This window comes from Acomys russatus, chromosome 30 (genome assembly GCF_903995435.1).
Source record: "Acomys russatus chromosome 30, mAcoRus1.1, whole genome shotgun sequence".
Lineage (NCBI taxonomy): Eukaryota > Metazoa > Chordata > Mammalia > Rodentia > Muridae > Acomys > Acomys russatus.
The window spans coordinates 14695396-14709636 of record NC_067166.1 but is presented as its reverse complement, the minus strand read 5'-3'; the positions used below and the strand labels follow the sequence as shown (position 1 = coordinate 14709636).

Genomic DNA, 14241 nt, shown 5'->3' with positions numbered 1-14241 from the left:
ACAACAGATGAACCTTTGGAGTTAGGGAGGCATAGTTAGACTGTACTAGCGTGGTCTCAATTACTATATCAGTGTCTTTATAGTTTATTTTATTTAAAATTAATATTTAACTTACACAAAACTATTTGTCATGTACAATAGTGTTTTGTATTTTTTACACTGTAGAAGGAAAAAATTGAACTAGTTACTATCTCCTAATTTACCAAATTTTGGTGAGAACACTTAAGAACTGCTGATGTGTTTTTTAAGAATATTATATATTAGGTATATTTTACTATGTTGTACAGATCTCTTGGACTTAGTCTTCCTAAGTGAAATCATGTGTCCTTTAACCAAAAGCACCCCTAAGCCCCTAGTCCCTCCCTCCTACATGAATTAGGATCATAATACTCCTTGTTAAAGGCCAAATAACATTTTTATATGTGTCTATTTGCTTGTCCAGGCTTTCCTTGTCCATTTGGCATTCATTCCATCTCTTTACTGTTGTGAGTAATGCTGAGTTAATGCTGGAACACACATATCTCAGCATACTGACATCAAGTCCTTCACTCATATACCTGAAAGAATATGTGGCGTGCTTCTCATTAACGCTAATGTGCTCCCACCAGCACACTAACATTGAACTCCTTATTATAAGACACTGCATTTTGTACGAACTTATTATGGTATTTCTGTGCATTGTTAAGACATTGGGAGAACCTAACTAAAGAATCTTGTGAGCAAATGCCAATACCGACTTGTGAATATACTTATTGATATTGCAGTACTCTGTAACTCTTTTAGGCACTGGGACTGCTAAGTTCAAGACCAGATCGGGCCCCTTTTCTTCACCTTTTCCCAATATTTGTGATCTTTTGTCCATGATACTGCCCATTTAAATAGTGAGATGATACCTCATTGTGAGTTTGACTTACTTTCTCTGATGATTAGTGATATAAAACAGTTTTCACAGGCCAATTAGCCATGTCTTGTTTGCTTAGGCCCTTTGCCTATTCTTTAAATTGGGTTCTTGTATTTGGATACTAATCTTTTACAAGATGTATGGCATGGAATCAAATCCAGGGTCTTTTGATGTCACTCACACGCTTTGCTACTGAGCAGCATCCTCAGCCTTCTCACTGCCAACAGCCATCTGCATTGCACGTGCTTCACCAAAGAATCTCTAGTTAGGCTCTTCCAACATCTTAACAACGCACAAAAATATCATGTTATTACAAAGTGCAGTATCCTAGCAATGATGCACTTATAATAAGGCACTCCATGCCAGACAGTTTGTATTAATAAGTTAGTTTTACTCTCCTGGCTACCTAAACCGACACACACCTTTTTCCATGTTAAAAACAGGCTCTGTTTTCTCTCTAGCCCTGAAATTCCAAACAGAGCTGTCATTGTTTTTAGCACACGCTCCAGCTGAACAGAGCTGCTGCAATGTCTTCAAGTTTCCCAAGTTAGGAAGAGAAGAGAGGATTGTTGCTTAGTTCCTTGTACAATAAAATGAACAGGCAAGGTTTCTAGCAATTGGTTGCAGCATTATAGCTCCTAAGTTCAAAAGTCATCTCCAAAGCAGCAGAGGAAAATCGGCACATAAAGTATGTTTGTATTCTGTTTGTGAAGGTGGGACAGACAAATACTACTAATCCAACAGCAGTGCACATGTTATCTTCAAATGGTTGCAGTGTACTGTTTTGTTTTTAACCTCCTCCCACTAAACCCATGTTAAAGAAGTTCTGCCTTCTATGTGTTTATCTTCTTTGTCTATTGTTTGGAGGTACACTTATTCATGTGGGTGGAAATAATGTCTGTGTTAAAAGTTCTGAGCTGAGAGCTTTGAGTTTGTACATTCTAGGTTGTGTTTATTAAATTTCTATTCCATAGTTAAATCTTTTGGGGTTTGATCAGAAAATCAAGCTAACAATTTCAACAGCGAGCACTCTAATACAAAGATTTGTTAACTAGGTATAAAGTAAAGCAGGTACATAAGAAGGCAAGACAGCAAGCTAACTCAGTCATTAAAAGGGCCACCATTTTTAGAGGTGAAATCACATAGGAAAACAACTGAATTGAGTTAAGCACAGAGGACAGTCCCCATGGAGCTTGTTGCTTAATAAAAGGATGTTGCTTCTTGTAGTGGCCTTGATGGTTCACTTAGATCCAGACCTCTATTAAGGGCAGGGCACTTAGCATGCTGGTAGTAGCTTGTCTTATTGCATTATGAGGGTGGGGTTGAAAAAGCTGCAGACTTGGTTGTGTTATTGAGGAAGGAACTGTAGTGCTAGATAGAAGCAAGCCTGGTATGATGCCGGCAGGTACAGCAGAGGCAAAGGCTAGAAGAAAGGAGACTTGACACCACATTTGCAGATTCCAAAACTGGCATTATAAGGCATGAACTTGGAGACGAGGGAGGCTGAAGCAGGAAGGTGTCTGTAGTAGCTGGCATTCAGCATAATGCCTTATTGATTTGATTAGGTGTTTGTAAAACATCTGTGGTTAATAAGTCCAAAGGAATCTGTCTCACTAACATATTTCCTCCTCACTTTGACACTCTGGATCACCTGGTACATTAGTATGTTGCTCTTACCCCATGCACGTTTTATTTTTATTGTATTTTATATGAATGAGTGTTTGCTCACGTGTATATATGTGCACCATGTCTATGCCTGGTGCCCATGGGGATAAGAAGAGGGCACTGGATCCCCTGGGACTGGAGTTAGGGATAATTGCCAACTACCATGTAGATGGCTGGGGACAGAAGGAACCCAGGGTCTCTGCACAACCAGTAGTAGTAAGTTCTCTTACGTGCTGAACCATCTCTACCATCCCTACGCTGGTCTCTTCAAATTATACATCCAAAGATGACATCCGTAGTACACTGTATATACTTGGCCTTTATTTCTCTAAATCTATTGTGTAATAGACGTTTGTTTTGATCTGTATCTACTTACTGTTCTAGCATAATTTTGTGTTAAGAGAAAATTTGTGAACACTCATCATAGCAAGAGTTGAGTTTTATGACTTGCATCATACACAGCTTTCTCATTACATATCTGGTATTCCGCTATATTTCAACCAACTCAGTGTGAACAGCTCTCGTTGTTACTCCCTAAAGATGCTTTTTTTCCTTCAACTTCTCTATCTCAACTCTTGTAGAATTTCTTGCTGCTGGGGTGTGTGTGTGTGTGTCTGTGTTCCTTAGATGACCTCATTTACCCTTACAGTTTTATAAATGCTTTCATTGTGTTAGTGAAGCCCAGATTTCTATCTTTGGCCATGATCTTTGCAAAATTCTAACACATACAGAACTAAATCCTAGGTCTTTTCTTTTTTAAAACCCATTCCCCTCAAGTTAAAGGTGTTAAATTCCTGGTGATTAACTTTTACTTTAGTTTCAGATTATTATGCTGTCTGTTTCTTGCATTGTTTAGAGAATATGGCTTGTTTTATTTATGCTTTTGAAATTCTTTAACAGTTTTTAGTTCTTTGATACCTGATTTTTTTTTTTTAAAGTGTGTTATGGATAAATTGAATCTGAGTCTTCTAGAAAAGCCGAGGTATCTCTCTATCCACAGCCATACCCCCCCTTTTTGAGATGGGTTTTTTCCATGTAGCCATGGGTATCTTGAAGCTTACCCTGAAGACCAGGCTGGCCTGTGCCCCCTGAGTGTTGGGATGAAGGCGTGTGCCAACATTCCAGCTGCTTTTTATTATCCTTAAACGATAATAAACCTTATTAAGGTTATTATTCTTCCCCCCATGTCCCCCCCACCCCATGCTTCAGCCCCCCAAGAGCTGGGGGAACAGACAATGGCCACCAGCCCCTGCTTAAATGTTTCTTAAGTTTTAAAATCTTTTGCTTGTGATAAAGCTGGGTAGTGTATATACACAGTCCATTCCTGCTCATGGTGGTTTCACCTTTGTTCTTTGTGACTTTTGTAATACAATAGCTATTTTATTTTTTATGTAAAAAGGATAGAGTGCTTGCTTGGGATATGCCAGACCCTAGTTTCCTAAAAAAAGGAAAACAGTAAATAAAACTTTTATTTAGAATATTTTTAGTATGCACATGGGCAGATTAAAAAAAAAATACCATCAGTCTTAAAATTTTTAATATTTAATAGAATTTAAATATAATCACTGTACAAATAATTATTAACCTAAAATATAACTATTGTAAGTGGGAAAATAAATTTCTCATTATCTCAACACTCAAAAATGACCAAATGCTTTGCTGTCTATTGTTTCCATGCATATAGGAGGGATTGGGAAGATGGAGGAGGGTGGCCAGGGGAAAGTGCAAAGGCAGAGGGACCTCCACACCAGATACCAGGTGTAACAAGTAACAGATTTCCCCCTTTCCCTGAAGATTTCCATGGAGAATGATTATTTGGGACCCCGAAGAATTGAGAGGCTGCAAAAAGAAGATGCTGACTGGCAGAGGAAAGCTCACATGGCTGTGCTGTCTATTCAGGACCTCACTGTCAAGTATTTTGAAATAACAGCTAAAGCCCAGAAAGGTAGGCTTTTGGATAAGGCTCTTTAGGCATTTTTGAAAATGAGCAGTTAAGGGGTTTTTTTTTGTTGTTTTGTTTTTTGAAACAGTGTTTCTCTGTGTGGCCTTGGCTGTCTTGGACTCTTTGTAGACTAGGCTGGGCTCAAACAGAGATCCACCTGCCTGTGACTCCCGAGTGCTGGGATTACAGGCATGTGCTTTAAAAAAAAAAAAAAGATTATTTTTATTTATATTTGTGTCTCTGTTAAGTGTAGGTGAGTATAGGTGCCATGGAGGCCCAAGGCAGCAGCCTTCCTGATGCTGGCAGTGCATGTCTTTATGAGCTGTGCAGGGTGGGCACTGCTAATTGGTCCTCTGCAAGAATGGTGGAAGTTCATAGTCACCTTCTGCTCTTTTGATTGGAAGACATTAGCTGTCAGTCAGCGATTACCATTTGATCGAGTCCTGTGTTATTAAAAACTAAGAAGCTCTTCCTTCCTGGGGAAGGAGCTGGCTGTGCTGTCTTTAGAGTGGGTGGTTCTGTCTTCACCTTCTACTGAGACCTGACCTAGCACGTGGTGTCCGTTCCTCCTGCATCTGGTTATCGCATCTCCAGAGTATTCAGTGGTAAGCCCCGGGATGTAGAGTTGAACATTTTGAATGTTCAGGCCTTAGTTTTCAACTAACACACACATATATGATGTGTTTGTGTGTGTGTGTGTTTTGATCATGTTCACTTCCATTGCTAAATGCTATTTTTATTGATTTATTTATTTCCTGTTTTTTGAGACAGGAACTCTCTATGCTGTCCTGTAATTAACTCACTATGTAATTCAGCCTTAAGTTGTGTGTGTGTGTGTGTGTGTGTGTGATTTATACATATTTTTATTTTATGTGTACATATGTATGTACGTGAGCCTGTGAGTTTATGTGCACCATGTGTACAGAATCCTGAGGACACCAGAAGAGGGCACCGGAGTCTCTAGAACTTGTTGTCACAGGTGCTTGCGAATTGATGTGTGACTGGTAGGGACCACACCTAGGTCTTCTGCAAGAGCAGGAGATAAGACATCTCCTCAGCTGTCTCCACACCCCACGGTGAAAGCTGCTTCTTTTTGTTTTTGCTTTGTTTGAGACAGTATCTCACTATAGCCTGGCTGTCCAGGAATTCACTATGTAGACCAGGCTGACCTGCTGAGTCCTGAGTCCTGAGGCGTGCACCACAATTTAAGATAACAGAGATAGTATGATATTATTGGACTATGTTTTAGAGACATTAAGTGTGATTTATTATGTGGGTCAGTGAAACCCAAGACTTTATTTTATTTAATTTTTTTTTTTTTTTTTTTTTTTTGTGTTTAGTAGTTTTGTGCCTTAATATCTTTACAAACTACTGTTAACAGCTGTGTATGATCGGATGCGAGCAGATCAGAAGAAATTTGGCAAAGCATCATGGGCAGCAGCTGCTGAACGCATGGAAAAACTCCAGTATGCAGTTTCTAAAGAGACCTTGCAGATGATGAGAGCTAAAGAGATTTGTCTGGAACAGAAGAAACATGCACTAAAAGAAGAGGTAACAAAAGCTATCGTTAAAATGATACATAATGTAAAAAGATTCATATAAATTAGATTCTTGATTTTGATAGACATCTTATTTGATATTATTTGTGCATATTTATGTATGTGTTGGGTGCACATGTGTGTGTAGATGCAGATGCACGAGGCCTTGGGTGTCATTTCTCAGTTGATGACCACTGGTTTTTTTGGGGGAGGCAGTGGTTTCAAGGGTTCCTTGTTTATTTAGCCTTGGCTTTCCTGGACTCCACTGTGTAGACCAGGCTGGCCTCAAACAGTGATCAGCCTGCCTCTGCTTCCCAAGTGCTGGGATTAAAGGCGAGCACTACCACACCTGGCCCTGACCACTGTTTTTTTTTTTGAGAAAAGACCTTGCACTGTCCTGGGACTTGTCAATTAGACTGGGCTGGGCAACCCAGGCATCCATCACTGCCTGTCAAGCACTGGAATTAAAGACCCATGCCACCACACACAGCACAGTTTAGTTTCTTCCTGATGCTGTGACCAACAGCAGCTATGGGAGGAAAGGGTTTATTGGTTTATCCCTCTGAGTCACAGAGAGATATCAAGGCAGGAGCTTGAAGCAGAAACCATGGAGGAATGATGCTTGCTGCCTTATTCTCTCAAGGCTTAGACTCATGCTCTGCTAGTTCGTTTCAACTTGCCCAGGACTACCTCTTCAGGTAATGGTTCTGTCCACAGTGGCCTGTGCTCTCTAACATCTGTTAACAATCAATACAGCCCCCCACAGATTAACCTGATAGAGTTACTCAACTGAGACACTTTATAATTGATTCTAAGCTCTTTCAGGTTGACGTTAATTATAACTAGGATACACAGCTATATTCTTGTCTTAGTTACTTTTTATAGCTATGCTAAGACACCATGACCAAGATAGCTTAAAAAGGGAATTCAATTTGGGTTTCATGATTCCAGAGGGTTAGAGTCTATGAGTGTCATGGTGGAGAGCATGGCGGCAGGCAGGCACTGCACCAGAGCAGTAGCTGATGGCTTGCCTTTCAGCATAGAAAAGGAGCACAAGCAGAGAGAGCCAAGTGGTGATAGTCCTTTGAAACACCACAACCCATCCCAAGTGACATAACATCGTCCAACAAAGCGTCATGTCCTAACCCTTCCCCAGTAGTTTACCAACTGGAACCAAGCATTCAAAAATGAGCCTGGGTGGGGCATCTTCATAAAGAAAGCCCTGTTGTTCCTTTCATTATCATCTTATTCCATCACATGTCCAAGCACAGTATTGAGCCGGGGATGGTGGTGCAGAGGCAGAGGCAGGAGGATTACTGGTCTGGTCTACAGAGTGAGTCCAGGACAGCCATGGCTATGCAGAGAAACTGTCTAGAAAAACTACAGTACAAATACAGTATTGGCTTCACTGTTGGTGCCTACATTATGGTTCAAAATATTAAAACTGTTTGATATTATTTACTCTCTGAGCCATTATTTCAAAGTTCCCTATTTTAGGATTAAACTGGTTTACAACAGATTGCTTTACTGAAAAGGCATCCCCCCCCCCCCCCCACACCACATATACATGCACACTAGTCTGCTGCTAGCTTGTAAATGTTAAGACTAGAAGTGTTTTTGAAAATGAGGGCAGTGAATAGTTGAGTAGTAGCATAAGATCGAGCACAGTGTGAAGGAGGAGCCTTGGCAGGTGCTCTAGGTGCCTACAGCAGACCTCATTGTTGAGAGAATGCTACTCAGTAAGAACGCTTAACACGTAGAGAGTGTTTGTTGAGGGCTGGAGAGATGGATGACACCTATGTATGTAAAACCCAAAATGTGTTTATTAAATTGTGGACATTTCTTCTTGCATTCCCTAATCAATTTTATACTTTGGGATAATTGCTTATTTTAGTACACATTATTTTTTTTCTTATGTATATGAAATAGACTCTCACTTTGTAACCTTGCCTGGCCTTGAGGGTGCAGCCCCTCCTGTCTTATACCTTAGAGTACTGCATGCTATTTTTCTGCAGAAAAACCAAATTCCTTCATTTTCCCATAGCAGGTCTTTGCTTTTTTGTTTTGTTGCACATGTTTGAGTGCCCATGGTTATATGTAAGTGGTTGTAAGCTGCTTGCTGTGGGTACTGCAAACTAAACTTCAGTCCTCTAGAAGAGTAGCAAGGGCTCCTAATTATGAAACCACCTCTTTTGCTTTATGTACTCATGATTTTTCATGGTTCTCCAAACCTTGGTGTTCTGTTTAATTCTTCTTGTTTCTTTGCCATCTCCCCCCCCCCCCCCCCCCCCCCCGCCTGTTGGAATTCTCCAATATTAAAATCGACCCTCTGTCCCAGTCACTCTTTTGTTGCGGTGAAAGGGACACTACAACCAAGGCAGCTCTTATAAAAGAAAGCGTTTAACGTGTGGCTTGCTTACATTTTCAGAGGCATAGTCCATTATCACCATGGCAGGGACATGGTGGCATGCATGATACGGCACTGGAGCAGCAGCTACATCCTGGTTCACAGGCTGAGAGATAATGGACCTGCCTTGGGCTTTTGAAAGTCCTTTGTCAGTGACACACTTCCTTCAGGGCACATCTACTCCAACAGTTCCATACCTAATCCGTCTAATCCTTTCAAATAGTGCTACTCCCTGGTAACTAAGAATTAAGATATAAGTTTGTGGGGGGTTGTTCTTACTCAATCTACCATACCCTCTCAGTTCATTCAACATAAGTGCCTTTCCCAGAAATTTCAGGAAGTGAGAGAGATAAATGACTCAACCTGCCTCCTGGCCTGCCTTTCCCAACTTATTATATCTGTTGTGTGTGTGTTGAAGAGCTCTCATTACTATGTTTCCTGTGGTGGTCAGAGGACAGCTTTGTAGAGTCAGTCTTCTCCTTCCACAATTGTATGGCTTCTGGAAATGGAGTTTGGTGTTCTTGGATCAAATTCAAGTTGGTGTTGGGTAATCCTAGCACTTGGGAGGCAGAGGCAGGTGGATCTCTGTGAGTTCAAGGCCAGCCTGGTCTACAGAGTGAGTTCCAGGACAGCCAGAGCTGTTACACACAGAAACCCTGTCTCAAAAAACTAAAAACACAAAAACAAACCTTAAACTCAGGTCGGCAAGTTTACAAGGCAAGTGCCTTGAGCCCAGTGAACCATTTCATTGACCTCACACACAGCCTTTTTAAAATAAGCTATTTAAAAAAAAAACATAAATAAGACATGGTCATAGAATATAGTGAGATTTGACAAGTTTATGTGATCTGTGAGTTAACAAACTTAATTCATCTTCAATAGTAGAAACCAAGACATGTCTCAGAAATGAACACACGTACTCCTTCTCCTTCTTCCCCTTTGACGTCTATATTGAAAGTAATGTGGAGTTAGGCAAGCAAAAAACTACGCTTAATGTTCTTTTAGTCTGAGCATTTGGTAAAAGTTAGATCCAAGCTTGCCTCGCATTTATCTCAAATAGTTTGGTAAGAAAGGCAAAATGTATGTTTTTATTGGTCTCCGTGGAGTGAGCTGTGCAAAGGTGATTAGATAAAATAGAATTATTGATTCATTATTAGATTTGTGGTTTTTTGTTTGTTTGTTTGTTTGTCTGCTTTTGTTTTTTTGGTTTTTCGAGACAGGGTTTCTCTGGGTAGCCTTAGCTGTCCTGGACTCGCTTTGTAGACCAGGCTGGCCTCAAACTCAGTGATCCACCTGCCTCTGCCCCCCAAGTGGAGGGACTAAAGGCGTGCACCACCATGGCTGGCATTGATTTTTAAACTGTGTTTGTATATGTGTGTTTTACATTAAATAACACATGGAGTAGAATGATTTAAGCAATAAAAAGGGGACATTTCAGGCCACAAAACTCTCTTTGCCCCAAGTTCTTCTTTTTCAGTGACTTTTGTAAGCACATCAGCACCACAGGTGTGTTCTGTGAATGACTAGGCATGTCCAGTTCCTCCTGCTGTAATGGTCAGTGGGGCCCCTGCAAAGCTAGCCAGCCTTCATTGCCACTGCCTCAAAGGAGTAGCCCATGCTGGTTTGTTCTGGAGTGTTACTTTAATATGCAGGCAATTAAGATCACATCTACCATGGAAAAACAAAAGCGATGAAGAAGCCAAAAACGAAAGAGAAGGGGGAAAAAGAGGTTGGAACTTGCTCTGTAGACCAGGCTGCCTCGAAGTCAGAGATCTGCTTGCCTCTGCCTCCTGAGTGCTAGGATTGAAGAGGTGCACCACCATGCCCAGCCATTTAATAATACCTTCTCTTCATCTCTACCCACAGTTAGGACACCCAGCACAAAAAATAATAATGAAAAGTTAAAGCCACTTAGAGAGCCGGACCCTGTGGCATTTGCCTGCAATCCCAGTCCATCTGGAGGCGGAGGCAGCCAGATGGGCGTGAGATGGCCAAGGCCACTCAGAGAAACCCTGTCTCTAAAAACACAGAGAGAGCATGTAGTCATACAACAGAATAATCTAGCCATTGCCAGCCACAGTGTTCACAGAGAACTGCATAGTAAACAAAACAATAAAACCCCGTGTCATAATGTGCTGCTCATTTCCAGTCATACTGTTTAATCCCCACGAGCAGTATTATGATTGCTAGAATTTGGAAAATGTTGTATATTTACTTTTAAGAAGTGTCTCTTCAGATATTTAGCTTTTTCTTTCTTTTCCTTTTTTCTTTTTTTTTTTTTTTTTGAAGAATTCTGTTTATTCAGGTCTGTTACCTAGTATAGAATAGCTTATTTCCATTTTTAAAATTTTGATTTAAAACTAGTAAATGTGTGGTGGAGCATGCTTCTACCTTCAAGGCAGAGACAGGGCGTTTAGAGAGGATTTCTGTTCGTCCTCAGCTATGTAACAAGTACAGGCCAGCATGGGCTCTGTGAGAGTGAGCCTATCTCAACACCACCACGCCCACACCCCCTCTAAACTGATATGTATTTGTCAAGCTGTTACTCTCATGTCTACTTTCAGTAGTAAAGGGCAAACATTTTAAAATTATGTATATGAATGTTTTGCCTGTATGTGTGTATGCATGCATAGTATACAGATGCTCGGTACCTATGGCAGGAAGCACTTGATTGCCTGGAATGGGTGTTAGGGATGGATGGTTGCCTTCCACACGGGTGTTGGGAACTCCATCCAGCTCCTCAGCAAGAGCAACACGTTTTCTTAACTGCAGAGCCATCTTTCTAGCCCCTTCTCCCCCGTTTAAATGTAGAAAATGTTGCTTTATCACAGCCAGAGAGATAGGTGGGCCAGTGGTTGATATGTCTGACTGGCTGCTTTTTCAGACAACCTTTGTTAGGTTCTTGCCAGCCTCAAGGCAGCTAACAACTCACTCTAGCTCCATTTCCAGAAGACCTAGCACTCTCTTCTGTCCTTGAGCACTGCCTGCTGGTGGCATATAGACATACAGGCAGGCAAACCACCACCCTTGCACATACAAACGTAAAGAAAGATTGTCTTTATGAATCTGTTTTGGGCTTGGGTATGTTCCACAATGGCACTGATATAGATATAGATCTCACATAGAAATGCCTCAGGGGGCTGGAGAGACGGCTCAACGGTTAAGAGTCCCTCCTGCTCGTGCAGAGGGCCTGAGTTCAGTTCCCAGCAACCACACCTCTATACAGGCTCCCATCCCACCCCAGATTTCTCGAGACAGGGTTTCTCTTTGTAAGAGCTTTGGCTGTCCTGGAAGTCACAGAGATCTGTCTGCCTCTGCCTCCCAAGTTGTTACTAATATTTTTGTTTGGTTTTTCTTCTTTTTGTTGGGCGGGGGGGAGCTGTAGCCTTGGCTGTCCTGGGCTTGATTTGTAGACCAGGCTGTCTGCCTGCCTCTGCCTCCTGAGTGCTGGGATTAAAGGCGTATTCCACCACACCTGGCTAATATTTTTAAATATAGGGTCTCATTATATAGTTCAGGCTACCCTTGGATTTGGTCTTCCAGCTCTCTTGCCTCTCCGTGTGCTGGGATTGCCAAATGGGCAGCAGCACTAACACTGTGATTAGGCCTCTCTACTGTATACTCTAGAAAGCAGTCGTTCTGTTATAGATTAAATCCCAGCTTTCCCCTCTACATCACCCGTCTTGTGTGCTGTTGGAAGGTAGAGTCGGACCTTGTCTTTGTATTCAGTCTCTGAAGGATTTCATCCACGGTCCCCTGAGGCATTTCTATGTGGTCTCCCTTTAATGAGTTTGTTCCTTGTTATTGGCTATCTGGATTTCTTTTAAAAGTCCCTGCCCTTTTATTGCACGTGCTGTAAACTTTGCTTTCATCTCACTGTTTAGTGTTGGCCCCATCCGGCTGAGCTGTTGTTCTGGCAACACAGGGTGCCAAAGGCAAAGACCCCTGACCCCTAACATTAGGCAGTAGGGCTTTTTATACATAGGCCTCCAGTGTGGAGAATGGAGGGGCTGAGCCCGAGCTCTAGAGCTTGAGAGTGCATGTGCTCATTTTCTCTAGACCACATCTGTGACTGCAACAGTCTGCTCTTAAAGTCTTGCATTATGTGTCTGAATTCTTCAAAGCATTTAAAAAATTGGCAGTTAGTCATTCTTGCTAGGTTTTTGCTTGTTGTATAACATGGTGTTGTGCTTTATATGCATTTAATTGTGATGATGTACTGTGTCAGCTTTAATAGCCTCAATTTAAGGTGTCTGAATTACTCAGGTGAAACAACACCTGTAAAGTGTTAAGCTCATCCCAAACAAATGCTTTGCCCCGCTGCAGTCCTCTTTTTAAGGTTTTTTGAGACAGGGTTTCTTTGTAACAGTCCTGGCTATCATGGACTCTTTCATAGACCAGGCTGGCCTAGAACTCCTGAGTGCTGAGATTAAAGGTGTGTGCTACCACACCCTGCCCGCCCCGCAGTCCTTTGTTTTTAGCACTGTCCTACCCGGGAGGCCTGTGGTTTTTTGTCTTTGTTTTTTGTTGTTGTTGTTGGTTTGTTTGTTTTGAGATAACGTCTGGCCTGGAATTTACCCTGGCTTCCTGAGTGCTGGAGATTTGTTCTTTTAAAAAAAAGAAGGGAAAAAAAAAAAGTCGGTATTGCATTTTGAAGTGGGGGAGGACCGGAAGAGGACCAAGTGACCCAGTTTAAAACTTTCTGTGTTGTCTGAGGTAGCTACTGAAGTAGTAGAAAATTACCTGCTGGAAATTAAAAGTATTTTTAAAACATATAAACTAAGATTAAATTTATGAATCAAGATAATTAAGAATGCTTTCATGTGGTAATGATGAACTTGAAATAAAATTTCAAATTAACACTTTGATATTAATAATCTCTTAAGCAATGGTCTATTTGGCATTTGAATTTTACACACATTTAAGATTAAAGAGGAGCCCAATAGGCTCATTTGGATGCTTAGTCATCAGGGTGCTACTTGAGAAGTGAGGCCTGCTTGGAGTAGGTGAGGTCTTGTTGGAGGAAGTTGTGTGTGTGTGTGTGTGTCGGGGGTGGGATGGGGTGGGCAGTGAGCTTCGAGGTATCTAAAAACCTTGGCATGTACAGTTGCTCTCACCCTGCTGCCAGCAGGTCCAGGTGTAGAAATCTCAGCTACTTCTCCAGCACTGAGTCTGCCTTCATGCTGCCATGTTTGCTCACCATCACGTGCTTTTAAATCTTGAAACTACAAGCCAGCCCCAATTAAACACTTTCTTTCATAATAGTTGCCTTGGTTATAGTTTCTCTCCATAGCAATTGAACACTGTCTAAGAAAAGATTAAGCACTATTTCTTTTGATTTGATTTTAATTTATGCTTAGGTTACTTTATAGTTATTAATTGGAGTAGAAGATACTAATTTTAAAATACCATCATGAACTCAGCTATAGAAAGCACAGTTACAGCTCAGTTATCAGCAAACTTCTGTCTTCTGGTTAGCAGAAGATAAATAAGACTCCAGAAAGTTTCCCACCTTTGTGTAAAAAGCTTTCTTATCAGCATCTTCTCTTTCACCACAGAGAATTTAAACCATCAGTCCTTTTAATTTCCATAATATAATATGTCAATTCTGAGTCCAACTCATTTATTTCCTTTGGCTTTTTCCTTAAAGCATGTAGGCAAATTATAATTAAGTTTATATTTCCCCATTTCAGTTTTACTTTATTGAACATTACTGTACATGAATATTTAAGATTGTGGTTCTACTGTCCATCAGAACATCTTGCAACGAAATAGTCACATTTTTATT

The 14241-nt window shown here is 41.1% G+C and overlaps 1 protein-coding gene across 1 annotated transcript in view; it reads left to right on the top strand.

Annotated features, from left to right (window-relative positions):
* The window catches only part of Jmy (junction mediating and regulatory protein, p53 cofactor), a 56340-nt gene that overhangs the window by 29625 nt on the left and 12474 nt on the right, over positions 1-14241 (top strand). The window contains exons 3-4 of the mRNA XM_051172627.1: positions 4361-4511; positions 5890-6059. Of these exons, the coding sequence (XP_051028584.1) occupies positions 4361-4511; positions 5890-6059 (321 nt within the window). The remainder of the gene's footprint in view (positions 1-4360; positions 4512-5889; positions 6060-14241) is intronic.